Source organism: Anser brachyrhynchus, assembly GCF_964034855.1.
Source record: "Anser brachyrhynchus genome assembly, chromosome: Z".
NCBI lineage: Eukaryota > Metazoa > Chordata > Aves > Anseriformes > Anatidae > Anser > Anser brachyrhynchus.
Window position 1 is genome coordinate 42,369,419 of NC_137697.1, and position 18,012 is coordinate 42,387,430.

An 18,012-nucleotide genomic window follows, 5' to 3' on the forward strand; every position below is an offset into this window, starting at 1 on the left:
CCAAAGCTGTTGAACAAACAGAGGAGGGGCAACTCAAGAGAAGTCTTTTTTTCGATTGTCCCTTAGCAATAAAAGATGTCATAAGCAGAAACAGAATGAAGGAAGGGTTCCCACTGAACCTTGGTGTCAGAGGTCTGTCAGCATTCATTTGTGATTATCAAGATGAAGAATAGGGAAAAAAGTTTGCATATAAGAATTTTCAACCTGAATGGAATTACAGTGTGGTTCAGTATTGGAAACCAGTGGGTCAGGTGTCCCAGAATTAGGAGAGTGGCTTCTTCAATGTGGAACAGATCATCTAAATAAATTCTTACTAGTTAGTTAGTAAATAATGTTGGGGCTATGTGTGAATCTTTTCTCTATTGCTAGGAGTAGCTGTCCCCCTGGACTCTCCCTATAACGATTCTTAGGTGACATCTTACTTGCTTACAGATTTTTGAAAACCATTAAGATAAAAAAAACTTGGATTATTTCTGTCTTCTGTTTATTAGATGCAGAAGGCCAAATCTCTGAACAGCAACATAGTAGAACAGTTTCACTGTGAAATAAATAGGTCCACACATTTTCAATCTGCTGTTGTTAACTAGCAATAATGAACTTGATGCACGTGTAGTCTTAAAATTCACTCAGTGTATAATTTTTTAAAGCTACCATAAATATCTCAAATAGGGAAGAATAATTTGCAATAACTAAAGATTTTAACTTGAGTACGTTTTAAGCTCTCTGGGTTTATGAGTGTTAGCCAGAAATTCTTTATCTGGTACAGAAACTTTATAACCAAAGGAAATGTGTTCAAATAAATGAACTTGCTAACACCAGAAAGGAATGTTCTTCAAAATACCGCAAACAGAGTATAAGGTTAAACGCATCAAAAGAAAAGAAATGGGAGAGTAGAAGTGCCTTTAAATAAATGTGATCCAAATCTTATCTATCAATCTCTTATTTATACACCAAGACCTTCAAGCCCAAAATAAACTGGTTTGCTTGTCATGAACTCAAAACAGAGGCAATAGATCATATTACATTGCTTGAGCTGCACTAGGACCATTTTCATTCTGTGTTAAGATGAAATAACTAGCATAGAGATGGTTCCAGCATGGGATTGGCGGCCTCTCTTGTGGCACTGGTGCATGCCACACTCATTCTTTGGTGCAGTAATTATATCTTGTTCTACCTTAAACTTCAGCTGGTTTTCCTGAACATCAGTTGAAATGCCAGTCCTAACACTTGCAAATAAGTCTTCAAAAGCTACAATATTAGGAGTGCTGGGCACTCATAAGTTGCATACATTTCTTTCCAGCCTGTTCATTCCTTTGTACATGAGCAGCTGTTTTTCTTGTTGCAGCTTTCCTGAAGGATAAAAAGGACACGAATATGTCAACTCCATTTTATTTTAAAGCTATGTTAAAAGATTAGCTGTATTGTGTCACACACGTGACAAGTACATGTCATATCCAGAAGTTAAATAATCTTTGCTCAAGCTGTTAGAGAAATAAGCTGAAAGCTAAGTAGAGGTGTGTTTTCTGTTTTTTTTTTGTTCCTTTGTTTTTAAGAAAGGGCAGCTTTGATGTACAATATAATTTATGAAGTCCAATAGTCTCTGCAACTAATTAAAGCCAATACATTCAATTAAATTAACTTACTACGTTCAGTGCACAGACTTGCTTTTTTGGGCAGGATGAGAACTACTTCCTGATTTAAACCTCGGTTAGTGTACTGAAGGAGCAAGCTGACGTAATTGTATGTGACAGATCACGCAGATCATACCCTTGAGAGGGTAAAGAATGTCAGCGTGTACAGAAACACTGATCGCTTTGTTATATAAATCCATTCAGTTGCAGAAGTGTTATAGGCTATTTATAAAACTGAGTCTAGTCTATCATGTAGGAAACCCTGCAGGGGATGCCTGTTCCAAAAATTCTTACCCAAGTCTTCATCCAGTTTTGCATCATCTTGTCATGTTCATTGATGGCAGTTCTCCAGGTAACGAATTCTTTGGTCCATCCATCCTGACCAGCACTATCTGAAAATTGTAAGTGGGATGATTACATAACCAAGTAATGATGAAGTAAGCTGATAACAACTCAACTGCAGTACGTCCTGTGGAGGACTAGTCCAGAAGGAAGACAAGACACCTTTTTATCCTTCATTTTGCTCTTCCTTCTCTTCAGTTACTTGGAAATAAGTTCTATTCAAGTGGTCATGTCTCCTCCCCTCTGCAGCAAACTTAATAGCCTCCAGAGTGAGCAGATTTAGTGCTTGAGGTTTAAATCCGTTTAGAAGCATGGGGATGTTCCACTCAGATCATACAAAGGCTGGGGAGAAGAATGGTATAATACAGCTGACTTTTTCAGTAATGTTATGTAGTGACTTGTCCTCCATTCCACCTTTGAGAACTTAAGATGGATTGTTTTACTGCATCTTCATAAATTTTTACTTCAAATCCTGTCTACCAACCATTTTTCTTCTTTCTGTCCCTACCACTGTGGTGGTGGCATCCACAGTTGTACTATTTTCTATTTCTCTTTCATGACACTAGTGGCAGTATATAATGCTTTTGAGCACAGTGGAAGTTTCCCTGTTTTACACTTACAGTAGTTTCACTGAGATGCTCTTCATTTGGCTTCCAAACTTGACTTTAGAATAACTGCGATGATAGCAAACCAACTTGTACCACTACTTCTCTGCTTTTCTCTGCCACTGAAAAGGGCAGGGTTGAGCTGTTCTTGAAGAATTCACATTTGACACGGACCAGCTAAATACGAATTATTCTTCCTCTTCTTCCTACCAAAACAATCCATTCTACATCACCTTCATTGTTCCCGCTACCTTTTTAAAGACCGTTCAGACTTTCTGTAGGTGTGGGTATGTTCTCCAACGCTATTTAAAAATGGTGCTCAAGTTGCCCCGGTCAGTTCAGGGTGCATGAAGATCTTGCCCAGGTGCTCGATTTATCTGACTGCCTTCAAGCCTAGTGAGCATCAAAATAAAGAGGTAGAAACTGACCCTGCCTGACTGCAGGCAATTCATGAAACACCTGACTTTTAAAGGCACTGTATAGGGGGCATTTCTTTTTGTCACTCAAGTTCTTAGCATTCAAGATTTTTTTCTTCATTACCCTGTACAGTTCTTGCAGAGTGTTTTTGTTTAATATTCACCTTACACCCAATCTGTGTCCATTAGTTTAGCAGTTTTGGTTTCATTTCTAGATCATAACTGCTAATTTGCAGGTAAGTGCTGTAGAAGAGGGTTGAAGAAGCAACTTTTGTGTGTAAAACCTCATACATAACTGAAGTGGATACTAATACAGTAAATGAGAGTTAGTATCTATCTTCACATAAACATTTTATGTGTGCAGTGATTATAAATCAGGATCAGGACACACACACAGCATACATTCAGAACCAGCCTACCTTTATCTTCCGCTGTGATGAGCACTTCTGATGCTGTGTTCCCAACTTTTGAGATGAATGAACATTCATATTTTGTATTTTCTGAAACTGCATCTTTCACCCAACTTAGAACATGCACTCTGCCATCAAACAGCATATGAGATTGCTCAGTGATGCATGCCTTCATCCTCTGCCCATTCTTCTTCCAGACAAAGTGTGAATCATTCGGACCTATAAAAATGTCAGTCAGCTTACTTTGGGAAAAAATGATGCAAGTTGTGTCTTTGAAAAGTGAACAAAAGCCTAGGACCTTAAGATTAGCCTCAAAGACATAAAATGTTTTATTGCAATGTTTCTTAGGTTCCTTCAGCTGCAATTCTGGGCACCAAAAGGATGGGGTAAAAAAGAACTAGCATTGATAATTTAGGTTCAAGACAAAGTTGTAAATAAGTTCATATGTACTAAGGAATTTTCCGTGTGCATTCTCACAAGGGGGAACTGACCCATAAACAGGGTAGACCAGTTAATGAAGATCAGCACCATCTCCCAGTACGTGAAGAACTGGGCCACCCCACAGCTAGCGTCTGGTACAAAGCTGAAACCATCAGAGACATGCCTTCTAAAATCTGAAGTAGAGGCCAGGAGGGGAAAAAGTTCAAGAACTCAGGGTGTCAGAGATGCTGGGACTAATGAAAGAAACAAAACTGGAAGACGTGTAGAACCATTAGTCAAAGCAGGCAATTAGACAAGACAGAACTTGGGATCGGCTTGGATCAAGAACAAAGAGCAATCTAATCTTTTACCCTTGTTGCTATTATTCATCTTAACCTGCGAGGACAGAACCTGAATAAATCAGAGATTGACAGTAGCCCAGAGGACAGAACAGCTGTTCCCAGAAAATTAGCAAGATTGGATGAAGTGTACTTGGCAACATCAGAGCCTTTTCATTTAAAGGAGAGGTATCTGGGCCAAAATAGGAACTTCACAGTAATTCTGACTTTTAAAACGTGCCTGTTTCTCCCCTGGGGCTTAGGATCCAGACTAGCCTTAGCAAGACTAGATGTAAAAAGAAACTCAGAGTAAAAAGAAAATAAAGGATTTTTTGCAAGTAAGTGTTGAGAGAACAGGCAACCTACTAGAAAAGTCAACTTTTACTATACAAACTTTATTGCAAATTGATGTGGAATTTTCTCTAGATAAAATACCTGATTCTTGGCCAGTGTCCTGAAAACTACTTAAATTTTGGATTGCCATGCAGGCAGACCAAAAAAAAAAAAAAAAAAAAGTAGCCTGTACATCTATGCGCTTCCTTAGCATAACCATTCAGAAACAAAACTAATAATCCCCTACAAATATAGAGAAATAAAACAGAAGTGAGTGCAAGGGTGAATGATAGAGAACGTGATCTAATTAAGCCATGGTTGATTTCATGTCTGAGGGAAAGAGGTGTGGGGGAGAGGGAGGTGGCACAATCTTGAGAAGGACTGATGACAGCTGACAAAAGTGGGGAGGGCAAGCATAAGATGAACTGCAAATAACTAGTGAATAATATTCTTAAAAAATAAAAGTCGTTTATAGATGATTGCACTACTTCTGTGATTAAGAGAAGGTAGGTTACAGGTAGGTAAAAACATGGGAAATTGGGACCATGGACAAATGACTTAAGAAAACTAATGAAGATGGTATTTGGACAAATGGGAAGAGTAGTAAGTAAATACAAACAGACCAAAATAGAAGTCTTGAAATAGAAAGCAAGGCTTTGAGATACTGGGCTTTGAATCCACCTTTTGAAGAGTAGAGAGAACACTGGATTAGAAGTGCTAATGGATGCCGCAGATAAGGGCTGAAAAACTCAAAACCACTGCATTTGTGCTGAAAACAAATCAGGCAATAGTGTCAAAAGAAGTCACAAAGATTTGGAGAAGCAAAGACTAACTTGACCACAGTAAAGATCAATAGTAAGTGCTGGGGTACAAGCCTCAGGATGAGTGTAAGAGTTATTACTCTGGCATTGTAAAGCCAAAAGCCAGGTGCTTGAGTAAAGCCACAAGCTCACAAGTTTTATTAGCCGTAATTCAAGCTCTAAGACATGACAATAGAGCTATTTATTACCTAAGACCACGGGCTTGAAAAGCACTGTTTTAGGGCCGTGCAAGGAAGTGGCACATTGAGCGCAGGACGCTTCTCTAAACATACTTCAAATGTTTCATGTTACTATTCACACCAAAGAACCCACTCACTCTATTTTCCGGTGTTAAACATCACAGGTGTTCGGGAAATGCTGCCAACAGCTCGCTGTAGACACGCATTTCTCCAACAGTAAAATCCAACGGTTTCCTACTAGAAGTTTTGCAGGCCACTTTTGGCCAGCCCCGTAGCAAGCTGCAACTGGGTGATTTTACCCTACCTTTGTTTTCTGTGCAGTCAGCACTGCAGTTCCTCAACAGCAAGATCTAGGTTCAAGCACTAGTCAGGGTTTCTTTTTAAGATAAAATAAATGAATACAAATTTATATTCTGCATTTGCTACTGTTGCTATAATACAAGTGAAACACACATCTACTGCAAACTTTAAAATATTAATTGCTAAAACATTTCTTTACTTACATGGCCATCCATTTTAAGAATGCTTGAAAGATTTAAGAAAACGATCTTTTTAAAATATATTAAAGCAGAGAATTAAACAGCAAACCAGATTAGACATGTAAATAGCTCCATTTAACGATGAAAGATATTTCAAACAGTTAACTTTGAAAGCATTGTTTCATCTCAGTAAAATCAGTATTCATAACCTAACTCACCATCTTACCTGGTTTAGAGGTTAACATAACTTGGAGGAAGGTTAACATTTATACAACAAAATACTATTAAAAAAACCCGTGTTGCATTTTTTGAGCTACCCCCTTTCTCTGCAGAAGTCCTTAATAATTTCTAGTGTGCACGGAAGCATTTGTTATTTTTCCATATAGATGTCATTTTCTGTACCTCTGCTGTCAGCATTTTGTGTGAAGTGTTACTGCCCAGGTAGTGGCAGCTCCGGGTACGTTCTGCTGGTGAAATGGGTCCCGTAACCTACTTCGAGTCAGGCAGGTTTGCACAAATCATGTACTTAGCAGCTGGATGGTTTTGTCTCAGGATCTGCAGGAAGACCTCCAGCAGCTGCAGGTAGCTTTAAAAACTTGAACTATTTCACCTGCTTGCAGAGTAAGTTTCTACCTGCCCTCTAAATTTATTCATTGAAGTGTTGGTTTAAATTCCGTTTTAGCTGAAAGTCAATCAATCAGTAAATCCAGCTGTAAAGAACCGAAGAATAAAGCTACAGATTCAGAACAGCATGCTGATGGACCCCACGAAACCGTACCGAATCAAGCATTTGCCACATATGCATGAAATCCTAAGAGACATACGGCTTTAAATTAGTATCTCCAAGCTATCTTTAAGGGCAAGAGATTATGGATTAAGCAGAGCTCACTGACATACGGCCGGAGCAGGGGGGGTAAGAGGGAATACCAGCCCCTCCGTTTCCCCTTGCCAGATGCAGGAACGTGTACCTAGACCTGCACAGACATTTCAGAGCTACCTGGTGAGGAGGCCGTGCGATGAAACGCTCAGGAAGTGCTGCTACACCTTGCTGTCGGCTTAACGCACTGTGTTTTCTCACTTTTATACAGTTCCTGAAGATAAAAGGGTAACAGTAAAACTAAACTTCCCCCAAAATTACTCAGAGAAAACGTTTCAACACAGAGGGAGGCAAGCTGGGTGAAACAAAACAGTGCCAGAAAGCCCAAACCTCTTAACCCTCCCTCTCCCCCCAGGTAAACTCATCTCAGAAGGCTGACAGCAAACAGAAATCCAGTGAGGACAGCTGCTGACAGGTATCCCACAAAAGATTTCTAGCAGGGTAATGACAGTCGTTTTTGACAAATGCCTATAATGCGGACACAGTGTTGCTACCAGAGGCTATCCTCAGTGATGAGGCTTTAAGGTTTGGAAAAAAGAAACCTGTCCTTTATTCCCCAGCACTCACCAAAACTTTTACGAAGTTCACAGCAAGCACCAGATTGAGGCGGAGTGGGATAAAAAAAAAATAAATCGTGGCATCTGGAGTTAACACTTGTAATTTAGCTTGCAGCTTTGGCTTGTACTGAACACTACTGAACCAATCATCCCCGATTTTTCGGAATGCCCAGATCATATAGGCAGCTCATTCAAAGCAGGGATTAAGTTTTTAAAAGACGCTATAATCTGGATGCAGAAAGATTATGTTCAATCAGAGATCAAAGCACCGGAAAAGGTGACACGGCCCCTAGCCATTGATATGGAGAACAGCCACCAGCGGTACCCAGCGAGTGAATGAAAGTTAAGATAGGAGGCTGGTTAGCATTTCATGAGCTGTAGGGGTCTGAGTCACTACTGCTGACAAATCAGCAAAATAACAAATGGAGCAAACATTTGCAGTGAAGGGCTGCAGACTGGAAGTGGGGAGAAGGAACCTCTAAATTGAGACAAGCATCTCTGCAATTTTCTGGAACTAGTGTATCAGACAAGTCCTTGTTATTTTAGCTTTTACTTCAGATAACTGGGTTTAATTTTTTAAAAATTAGGTGCAATCCATTATCATTCTACAAGTGACAACAGTTTATCAGCAATTTAAAAAAAATTACTTAAAAATGCCAAGGAAAACAGATCTCTAAGATGCCAACAAAGATTGTTATTTCCAAGAGCAAATAAATCAGTCTGAAGAACCATGGCATACTCCTTCAAAAATCTGGTGCTTCTGTTAACTCACTGGTACCTTTGTGTGACAGCACATCTCAAGCTGATGCAGCCTTATCTAAACAGATTAAAAGCAGGAAGGGCTTGGCGTGAAGCGCGAGCCGCGTTAATGCACGACAAAGTAGCCATCCCCAGAGGAGGCAATGCACAATGCATACCGATGAAAGTAGGACACGGCATCTGCCTCCTCAGAAAGAAACGTAAAAGCAGACTGGGAAAATGTCTGACTTGTCCACGAGACGACAACGCAGAGCGTATCTGCCTGCGCTTCCCAGCACCACAAGCACTTGTTTAGCTATTACTATCTGAGTGGGTCCAAGGCAAGAGCTTGCAATTGTAACCCAGGTAACTGCCTGCAAAGAATAATTAAATGAAGCCAAAACTAGGGACTAGAGCAAAAGAACTGTGGAGTTTCCAGTTTGAGTTTGCCTATTTTTGCCCCCACCCTGCCCTGGCCCTGTCCCCCCATCAGCAAGGCTACTATGTTAAGTCATAAAATACGGCGAAAAAAATAGAGACCATAGCTGTTTTAGGGAACAAAATGCTCTCCAGAAAGCATTCCTCCTCTCCAGAGAGTACAAGCTATTGAATTTGCTCCACTGTTTTCTGGACAGATCTAGCAGGGCAGAGACTGGGAGAGAAGAAAATGAGATATTAATCTCCACCGCGGGCACAGCGCATGCGGCATGTTGAAGCAGCTCTGGTAAGTAATGTCTGTGAAATGGCTTAAAAAAAAAAAAAGGCAAAAAAGCAATAGCTATGCTCCAAATCAGTACCCAGCTAATCAGCCATCGTATTGAGGGATTAATTACCAAAAGCCTACAGGTTGTAGCTCTCCAAGGGAGGAAAGTGGAGAGGAAGTCCCTTTGCAAACAGGGCCAGTGGGGGTAACGAGAAGTCCTGAGGAAAAGCACGTGGAAGGCAGCGCTACCTGACAGCCACTCCAGCCCTGGTCCAAACCTCCCCTGTCTCACCAGGCAGGGCTGGGAAACCTGGCTTCTCCACCCAGGAAAGGGTTTTGGGGTTACTGCTCAGTGCTGAGTCGGAGCTGCACGCTGGGCAAGGAGAACGCAGCGTACGTGGTTATTCCGAATTACAAAATAAAGGCCAGGAGCTCAAACAAAATCCTCTAAGCAAACGGTGTAAAGGAGCAAATGTGCAGCAAAGAGAATCTCCCGAGGTTCTCAGGAGACGTGCTGAGAGGCAGGTGGGTGTGCAGCAAACTTCACCTTTTACCTACAGCTGGTTGTACCGTAAAAGCTGCCACGGATTCCTGAGCACGTCTTTTTCTTACATGGTTGTGGCTTCCCAGTGGTCATGGGTACAAGAAATACAGCAGGTGAGTGCTGCTGCTTCCCACAAGTTCTCCTTGGCAAGGTTTTTACCCAGACTAGGAGGTACCATCTGTTTTCCTCAGTCTCCAGAGACCTTCTGACAAGCCCAGAACGGCTTGGTTCAAACTCTGCGGATATTTACCTAAAACTTCCAGACCAGTGCAATTCTGGCTGTTTGAAGACCATCAAAGCCTAAGTCCCCTGCTGACAGATGATGCAGCTGGTAAAATTTAGCAATGAATACACAAGAACACTTACAGATTTCACTGGTATTTCTGTAACACGGGATAGGCTACAACACGAAGGCAGTTTCAGACGTTTTAAGCTTTAAGCACATGACAACAGCAATAATTATTTGCAGGCTACAATTACTAGTACTAGCAGACTCATTTCCTCATGGGGAAAAAGAGATTTTAATGTTTCTTATGTTCTAAGTATTTATAAAATTATCGAAAGTCATGTAAGAAAAGGTTCTCCAGCTGCACCTGATTATTCATTGCACAGGAAAACCCTGTGCAAACACAGTCAGCTGTGTAACGTACAGGACAGCATTCGGTTCAGCAGAAAAACAAGGAAGAAAATCTTTTGAAGAGGAATTAATGACATACTCTTGGTTTTATTTCTTCCCCTCGCTCCCCTCCTTTATCTTTAGGTGGCTTGAGCTTAAAGTATGCATACATGGAGCTTACTCTAGTCTTAGACTCCTAGAGTCAAGACCCTTAGTCTTGAAATAAAACATGTTACAAAATAAGATGTCTTCCTTGCACAAACCTCCATGTATTTATTAGTGTGGCCATAGCCTTTACATATAAAAGCGCACAGAAAAGTAAATTCGTGCATAAAGTCAAATCTGCTGTTGATGCCAGAATTTAAGAATGCTGCGTCCACATCATAGTCCCTACAGAAACTGATTGTCAGCTGGCTTCCAGGTGTCACTAGGAGGAACCATCAGAGCCAAGGCAACGCCAACACTTGAAAAGGTTTGTAGTTCTGCACACAGGTGGATGTGGGAGGGCCACAGCAGACCTCCATGTCTGAAACAAGCACTGCCACCATGCTGGCAGGATAGTGGCAGCCCGATGGTATTCGGAGGGGGTACAAGAAAGATGGAGAGGGACTCCTATCAGGCAGCGTAGCAATAGGAGAAGGAGTAATGGTTTTAAACTAAAAGAAAGATTTTAGATCAGACATTAGGAAGAAATTCTTCACTCAGAGAGTGGTGAGGCACTGGCACAGGCTGCCCAGGGAAGCTGTGGATGCCCCATCCCTGGAGGTGCTCAAGGCCAGGCAGGATGGGGCTTTGGGCAACCTGGTCTGGTGGGAGGTGTCCCTGCCCATGGCAGGGGGTTGGGACTGGGTGGTCTTTAAGGTCCCTTCCAACCCAAACCATTCTGTGAGTCTGTGATGCTGTGATTTTCAGACACAGTAACATCGATGCTTCTTCTAGTGTCTGTGTTTTTTGTTCAAAATGTGTCTGCAGTATGCAATTGATTCAATAACCTTAAGCGATGACTTCCAAGTCCTTTTTTGTTAATACATTACAGGAGCAATTTCAAGTTTTGAAGTTATCTTCTAGATGCAATTTAAATAATAAAAAATGTGGCACATCACAGATCCGCATAAAGGAATGGTTTTATCATACTAAGATCGCTTCAGGTAATGAATGTTCACTCAGTGCAGAAATCATTGAAAGAAACGGTACAAAACCACAAAATGACAAATTAACGCTTACTATCAGATAACTGTAGCCACAGGTGTTGAAACTGAATTGTAGGCAGGCAGCAGGCAATAAAACACCAGAGGTTTGCTAAGGAGCTAACTCAAACTGAGATACGGAACTGCTCCACCAGGTACTATTTTAGCATTCCCAAACGAGGACAGGGATAAAGATAAACCAAACACAGATTAGCAAGTAACCACGCAGATTAAAGACAAAGGTATTGCTTCAAAGCATCACCATATAAGATTCAACATATACTACATAAAAATTGTCAAAATGTTGTAGAAAGTTTTAGAGTATTTATGTAGTGGATTGCCCTGCGAGATGCAGAGCTTTTCCCCCGTCCTCTACCCCCCTCTCTCTCAGTTTTAAGTGCACTGGCCTCTGTAAAGCCAGACCTCGGGCACCTGGACACAGCCTCGGGCACCGTCAGGTCTGGACTCAGGCTGCAGGTGCTCTCTGGAGTCGAACTGTCTGCAGCAGCGCTCTGGGGAGCGCAGCACAGCCTCTCTTCCCCCCTTTCCTGCACGCCTTTCGGTGTAACTTAACAGTTCTCTGCCAGCAAAGCTTCAGTGAATCGCTCGTGATTCTGATTCTAGCGAGTTACAGATCTTTTCCTGGACTGACGCGGAAAGCTGTCTTGCGCTGCCTTTAAAATAATGAAACCAAAGGGAACAGCCACTGTAGTACATGGGATTTTATCATGTGCCCATCTCAGTACGTCTGCGAAATAACTCCCATAAACTATGTTCCTGGTTTTGCAGAGCCTTTATCTCAGAGGATTATTGAAATTAGACCAAAAAGTTAAGAAACACTTATGGGAAACCTCTAGCTTCAGACAGACTATGGAAAGTGGTTAGACTTCTTGACAGCATGGAAACTGACAGAGCGTATCTGCAGGCCAGAAATACAAGAGTAAAGCATGATGTTTTGCACTCTTTCTAGTTATCTGCAAATGTATTTAAAGTGTTGCTCAGCATACTCAGGATATTCTTGGATGTCATTCATCTGCAATTACAAGGTGAAGGATACACTGCTCTACAGCTGGGAGTGGTGGTGGTGTCGGCGTCACCACAACTACCGAGATACCACCAAGTTCCTCCTGCATCTAAATTCAGCAGAGCACGCCAGACAAACGCACGCAGGTGTGTACACCGTCGGCTCACTGCTTCTCCCCTGCGCCAGACGGTGTAGCATTTCGTTCAGTGTGCTTGACGCCAGCCTGAAATGCTTTTAAGCTGTACTGAAGAAAGCATATAGTAAACCTAGCATGTTGTTGAAATGGGCCACTTACAAGGTAGACAAGTGTTGTCCTTCTGAAAGTTTCCAGGTTAAAACATGTGGGATAAGCGAGAGACGAGTAAGAGAACTCACCAGCTCCTGCCGAGTTCCCAGACAGCTCGAAGCAGACTTTTGCAATTTAAAAAAAAAAAGTTCAGTAATTCTCATGAAAATAGTGTTAAAAACAATTAAAATAAGCTTCAGTCTGAATGTGTGGTGTGGCAATCTGTGCCTATAGTCCATCACAGAAGGGGAACTTGCCTATCCTGCATCCTTTGTTCGGAAGGCCAAGCACAACACCTAACTCTGCCAGTCCCGTTTTGCCCCGCTGTTCTTTGCAAACACATTTTACCTTACGTTCCCTGCTGAGGGGAAAAAAAGTTCCATTATGGCTATGTTTATAGGAAGAAGTATCAACAACCAGTGAGGGAATGTGAATAAACCCAAGCAAAGAGCTCCAGGTAGAAGCATTTGCTCAGCCCCCAGCCCCAGACACATTTGTACACCCTGACACACAGGCCCCAGAAGGAAGCAGCAGGCCAGCATCAGTTCAGCATGCTGGATTGTGCTCGTTTTTTTTTTTTTTTTTTCCCCCCAAACGAATGGAATAAAGCTGTAATTCCGGGTGCAGGAAGGATGTGAGGTACCAGCCAGGCATCGTTTGCCAAGGAGAAGGGAAGCCCCGTCCGTAAGACAAAGCCACTCCTTGCCTTCTGAGCGGAAGTGACTGCAGCTGGCTGAGTGCCCCCCCAGTGCCATCGCTGCGGCTTTCAGGGGACGGGCTCCTGTCACCGCTCCTGCCACCGCCTGCCCCTGCTCCCTCCAGCAGCAAGCTCCGCAGGCTGGCTTTAAGACGCTGCTTCTTCCTTCTCAAGCTCACTACCAAAGCACTTACTGACAAACTTTAAAAAGCCGGCCATGAATACCATGCTAAAACATACATGTTAAAGTAACTTTAAAATAAAGTCCAGATCTGTAGTACGACTATCAAATTGCTTAAATCTTTTGCACTATTTATGCTACTACTCCATTTTTTTTCCCCTTGGTGAACAATAAAAGGATTCTTGAGCATTTACTGCAGCAGTGAGCAAACTATAGATAAGATGATCCCACTGTTGTTCTTTCTAGCCATGAAAATACAAATCGTGTCTTTGGTAAGACCTGCTTTAATAAAGATTGATGCATTTTGATCTGATTCCATGTAACATTTTAACAATCACAGACAGACCAGTATGAAACAATGCTTTTAAATTAATCTATTTCTTTTTTCTTTTAATGAATAAAGTTACATTTTAAGACCTGTCTAGATTCATTAAATCCCACTTAAACAGGCAACTACTGTCCTGGCAAAAGCTGAAAGACAAATGTCGAATTTCTACAGAAAAAAATAGCTTTGACTTTCTCCTGTGCACCAGACAATATGTTCCCCATAAAATGAAAATTATCATTACCATAAGCACTTCACCATGTGAAATAAGTAAGAATGGAAAAGAATACTTGACCAGGTCTAAAACAATATGTAAAATTCAAATCTGACAGAAGGGTGCTTTTTTTAATTGCATACATCCTCACAGTGAAAATATTTACCTTCTAAACATCCATACGCAATCGTGAGTCAGCAGGCTCCATCAGCATGCAAATGAGCCTACTGAAGTCAATCGACTACTAACAAACTGAAGTAGGCCACTAAATCAGAGCCTGTATTTTGCATGACACTATGTGCAGTGCCTGAGTCTTAGCAAAAAGCACGTTCACAAGACATCCTGGAATAGTCCTTTTCTTTTTTTTTTTTTAAAATATCAAAAAAGAAGAGCATGTACATTGCATGGTCACACATCTAAACCTTTAATGCAGAAAATACTAGTTGACACAGGGGTCCTTCCAACTTACCTGTGGCTTGGCAGAAGAGGTGAAAGGGTCCCCCGACACTAACATGCTGTGCCTGGTCACTTAGGAAAGGTGGCAACAACATGACCTTTACAAGGTCTGTGCTAGACCAAACATCAGGCTGGGTACTGGTGGGTGAAGGAGGTGAATCACTTCCCACACAGGACAAAAAGGAGGTACCAGTAGGAGGGAAAGGTATAGGAGATGAGGCTGTGCGACAGAAGAGGACAGAAAAGAAAAAAAAAGAGGGTACTAAGGAAAAAAGTTGCAAGAAATACATCACATATTGAAGAAATAATGCAAGAAAGACAAATGAATTTTAGAAGGGTAATAAATGGAAGTGTCCCTAGAGCACTAGAAAAGAATGCTTTCCTCCTTCACCCACGTCTTTTTCCATCCTTCCAATCCCCCACAGGGTAATAACCCATTTAACTAAAGCTGAGAAGAGAATCTTCCCCCAACTATTGACAAAAGTTTTCATTTTTTTCCCCCTTAAAGGCAACCACAAGGAACATTAGTACTTGCAGTACGGAAAGGAGCGTCATTATGTCAACTTTCATAAAAGTCAAGGAGTAATACAATTTATTTTAATATTTATTCTGTTATATGTACATAATTAAAATAGAAAAATAAAACCGAACTGAATCTTATAAAATATAAACCGTTTACACTAAGATGGTCTAAATTAACTTTGCATGGATGTTCAACATAGAAAAGCAGCCCAGGCATACTGCTATTTACCGTTAAAATGTACTCTACTTCTAGTAATATTTACAGAAATACGCAGTGAGAGGAACAACTCTTCAGAACTGTACCGCACAAAATGCTTTTAACAGACAAACAGTGCTGTTGTGAACTGCACTTAGAACAAATGCACATTTTCACTTTTGCAGGCATGATTCACATAGACAGTTCAAATGACTGATTGTTTGAGCAGCTCCAGTTTCAGTCTCCAGTTGCATAGGAGATTGATTGGTAGGTATCATCCAGAAAGGGTGACGCTGCAAAGATTTGTCACGAAAAAAGAAGTTGAGTTATATCTGAATCTGAAAAAGAAGAAAAAAATCGGCAATGTTTTCTCATCAGGCTGTATCCTAACAGTCCGTTCCAGCGAGTCACAAGCTGAGTTATTGTCAGGAATTCTTCTCAATTCCCATTTCGCTTCCACAGTGCAAAAAACCTCTCTGTGTCACTGCTAACTGACAGTTGCTTGCCTGTATTGTTTCATTTAAAAAAAAACTAAACAAAAGAAAATGAAGAAATCCAGTTTTGTATAGAAAAAGAAAATGTGTCCAGCTTGCTGTTTAAAGAAGAAAAAAAGCATTCCTAAATCTATCATTTTCTTCCTTCCCCCTCTTACTCCAGTCCACGTTTTGTACCGATATCATTGTACCTAAATTTCTAAAAAGCAGCAAGGAAAAAAGCCTTTAAACAAGATTATCCCTGAGAGTCTTACACAAATCAAGCCAACTATTATCCCCATGTTTCTTAAAATCTAAGATATTTAAAAAGCAGTTAAAAAAATTAACTTTAACAAACTAAAGAGACCTAGCGTGCCAAAACACAAAACATAAAACTAAAAATAATCACTAGAAGCAAAGAAAAAAATGTCCCAATCTGGACAAAAGTCTATAATTTACCAATCTGATAAACTAAACTTAATTTCCAATTTGGAATTCAAATGAAACTAGAACTTTTTTTAATGGCAGCTAAAAGATGTGCAGACTGAAGTACTTTTTAAAGCCAACTGAATTAGTTACTTTTATCCTATGGAAGAAAAGGGCCAAGAAAGGAGTGGGCAACTGTTCACCAGAGTGAAGTGCTCAGGGTTGGGTGGAAAAAACAGGAATAAACAAATGGGGATCTGAAACTGGCCATTTAAAAAAAAAAATGACAGTACAATACAAGATGCTATGGTCTGCAGACAAGAACACCGCTTCTGTATCTATCTGGTGAGATCCAAATGCAAAGTGGCTTGCTGTATAGCTGAAGCGCGAGAAGCCCACGATGGCTCAGCGGTCACGACCACGCGCTCGGTGTTCAAAGCTAGCTGTGGTACCGCAGCTGATTTCCACCACCGACACCGAAGATCACGTCCTTCAGTCTCCCTCCACGTCTGAGTCAGCGTACTTGAGCTCACACTTCACATCGAAAGGCTTGTCTTTGGCCTCCCTGGGCGCCAGCACGTCCCCCGGCTGGAGCTGGCCGTTGCCGCAGTCCGGCTCCGTCTCGTAGCCGGTGTCGTGCGCCGGCTTCGGCTGCTCCCCGCTCTGGTGGCTGATGCTGCCTTGCTCCACCAGGGTTTCCTTCACGCTTTGTTCGCAATCAGAAAAATCTGACTTTGTTTTTTTCTTACCCAGCAGCATGACTGAGCGAAATTTCAAGCACTGTCCTGGCAAATACCCTTTGTAACAGTTGTAGGAGAGCAGGCACAAGAAGAGGATAAAAAAGAAGAGGAATAGGAACATCAACAGGAAGTTATCGTTTGACTTCAGGAACATTGTCTTTTCTGGGACTGCGTCAGGAATTGAATTGAAGAGCTCTGTGTTGGAGGCTGCGCTTGTTAGGACAGGGCCAATGGGTTTTGTTATCCTTGCAGTTGTCACTGGTACAATCTGAGTGGTTGAGGTTTGAGTGGTAGACCCCTCGGTTGATACAGCTGACACTTTTGGTACATCACTATTACCTTCTGTGGGTGCAGCTGCCACCGTTGGGCCTGCTGTAGTATGCTGGACTTTTTTCAGTTCCAAAACATGCTTAGCCAACACTTGAGAGAATTTCTTATTCTTCACTTTTTCTTCTGACAAACACTGGTAAACACCACTGTCTCCTTCCGACAAATTGAAGATGAGCAGTGCCTTTTCCAGCAGACGGTACTTGGGGCTCTCCACTCTCAGTACGTCATCTTTGAACTTCCAAACTACCTGCGCCAGATTGGACTTTTGAGAACACTTGAGCTCTGCTGTGCTCCCATGCTTGAATGTATGCTGTAGGGAATTCTCTCTTACTTTATCTGGAACATCAAAATAAATGTGCAAAGTATCAGCAATGATTCCTGTTTGGTTTAATCTGTACAGTTTCATGAGACCGTGCTAGTTGTAATGGAAAGATTACGGTGTTAAGATTATCTGACAAGACCAAGACAACAGCATGCAAGAGTCTCAGTGAAACGCTCAACTACAGCTGTGTACAGGAAATCAGAAAATACTATGAGACTGGACACCTCAAACTCCAAAACAGCCTCCATTTCCAGGGAGTGGGTGAGACCTTGTTGATCCACAACTGAGTGTGCCTCTGAGAAGAGTCATTATTTGACAAAAGATGCTGAACTTGGTATCACTTTAAAAGCAATTAGTGCATTTTAAAGTAGATCAGCAACCACAAAACATCCAAGAAGAAATCTAACAAAGTCCTGTTACTCAAATCTCTTCTGAAAGTATCAGCACCTATATTTCATGCCCACAATGATGTAACTAACAAGCGAAACTCTCACAGCAGTCCTCACTATGCTTGGATTAGAAATGAAAACAGTAAAGCAAAGTGCTGTTTACTGCAATACAAATCTTCTGTAACACTAGTCTTCTTTAAGATCATGATCTGAGGTCAGCAACATGCTATAAAGA

General features: G+C 41.4%; 1 protein-coding gene across 5 annotated transcripts in view; it reads right to left on the minus strand.

Annotated features, from left to right (window-relative positions):
- Positions 1–470: 470 nt before the first annotated feature.
- SEMA4D (semaphorin 4D) overlaps positions 471–18,012 on the minus strand; it is a 95,554-nt gene continuing 78,012 nt past the window's right edge. For 4 of the 5 annotated variants that reach the window (XM_080575120.1, XM_080575117.1, XM_080575118.1 and 1 more), the window contains one exon: positions 14,949–17,402. In XM_080575120.1, coding sequence (XP_080431246.1) covers positions 16,489–17,402 — 914 coding nt within the window. In that variant the 3' untranslated portion in view covers positions 14,949–16,488. Of the gene's footprint in view, positions 1,351–1,925; positions 2,024–3,413; positions 3,624–14,392; positions 14,600–14,948; positions 17,403–18,012 lie in introns of those variants that run through there. The other variant, XM_080575121.1, reaches the window with a different exon arrangement.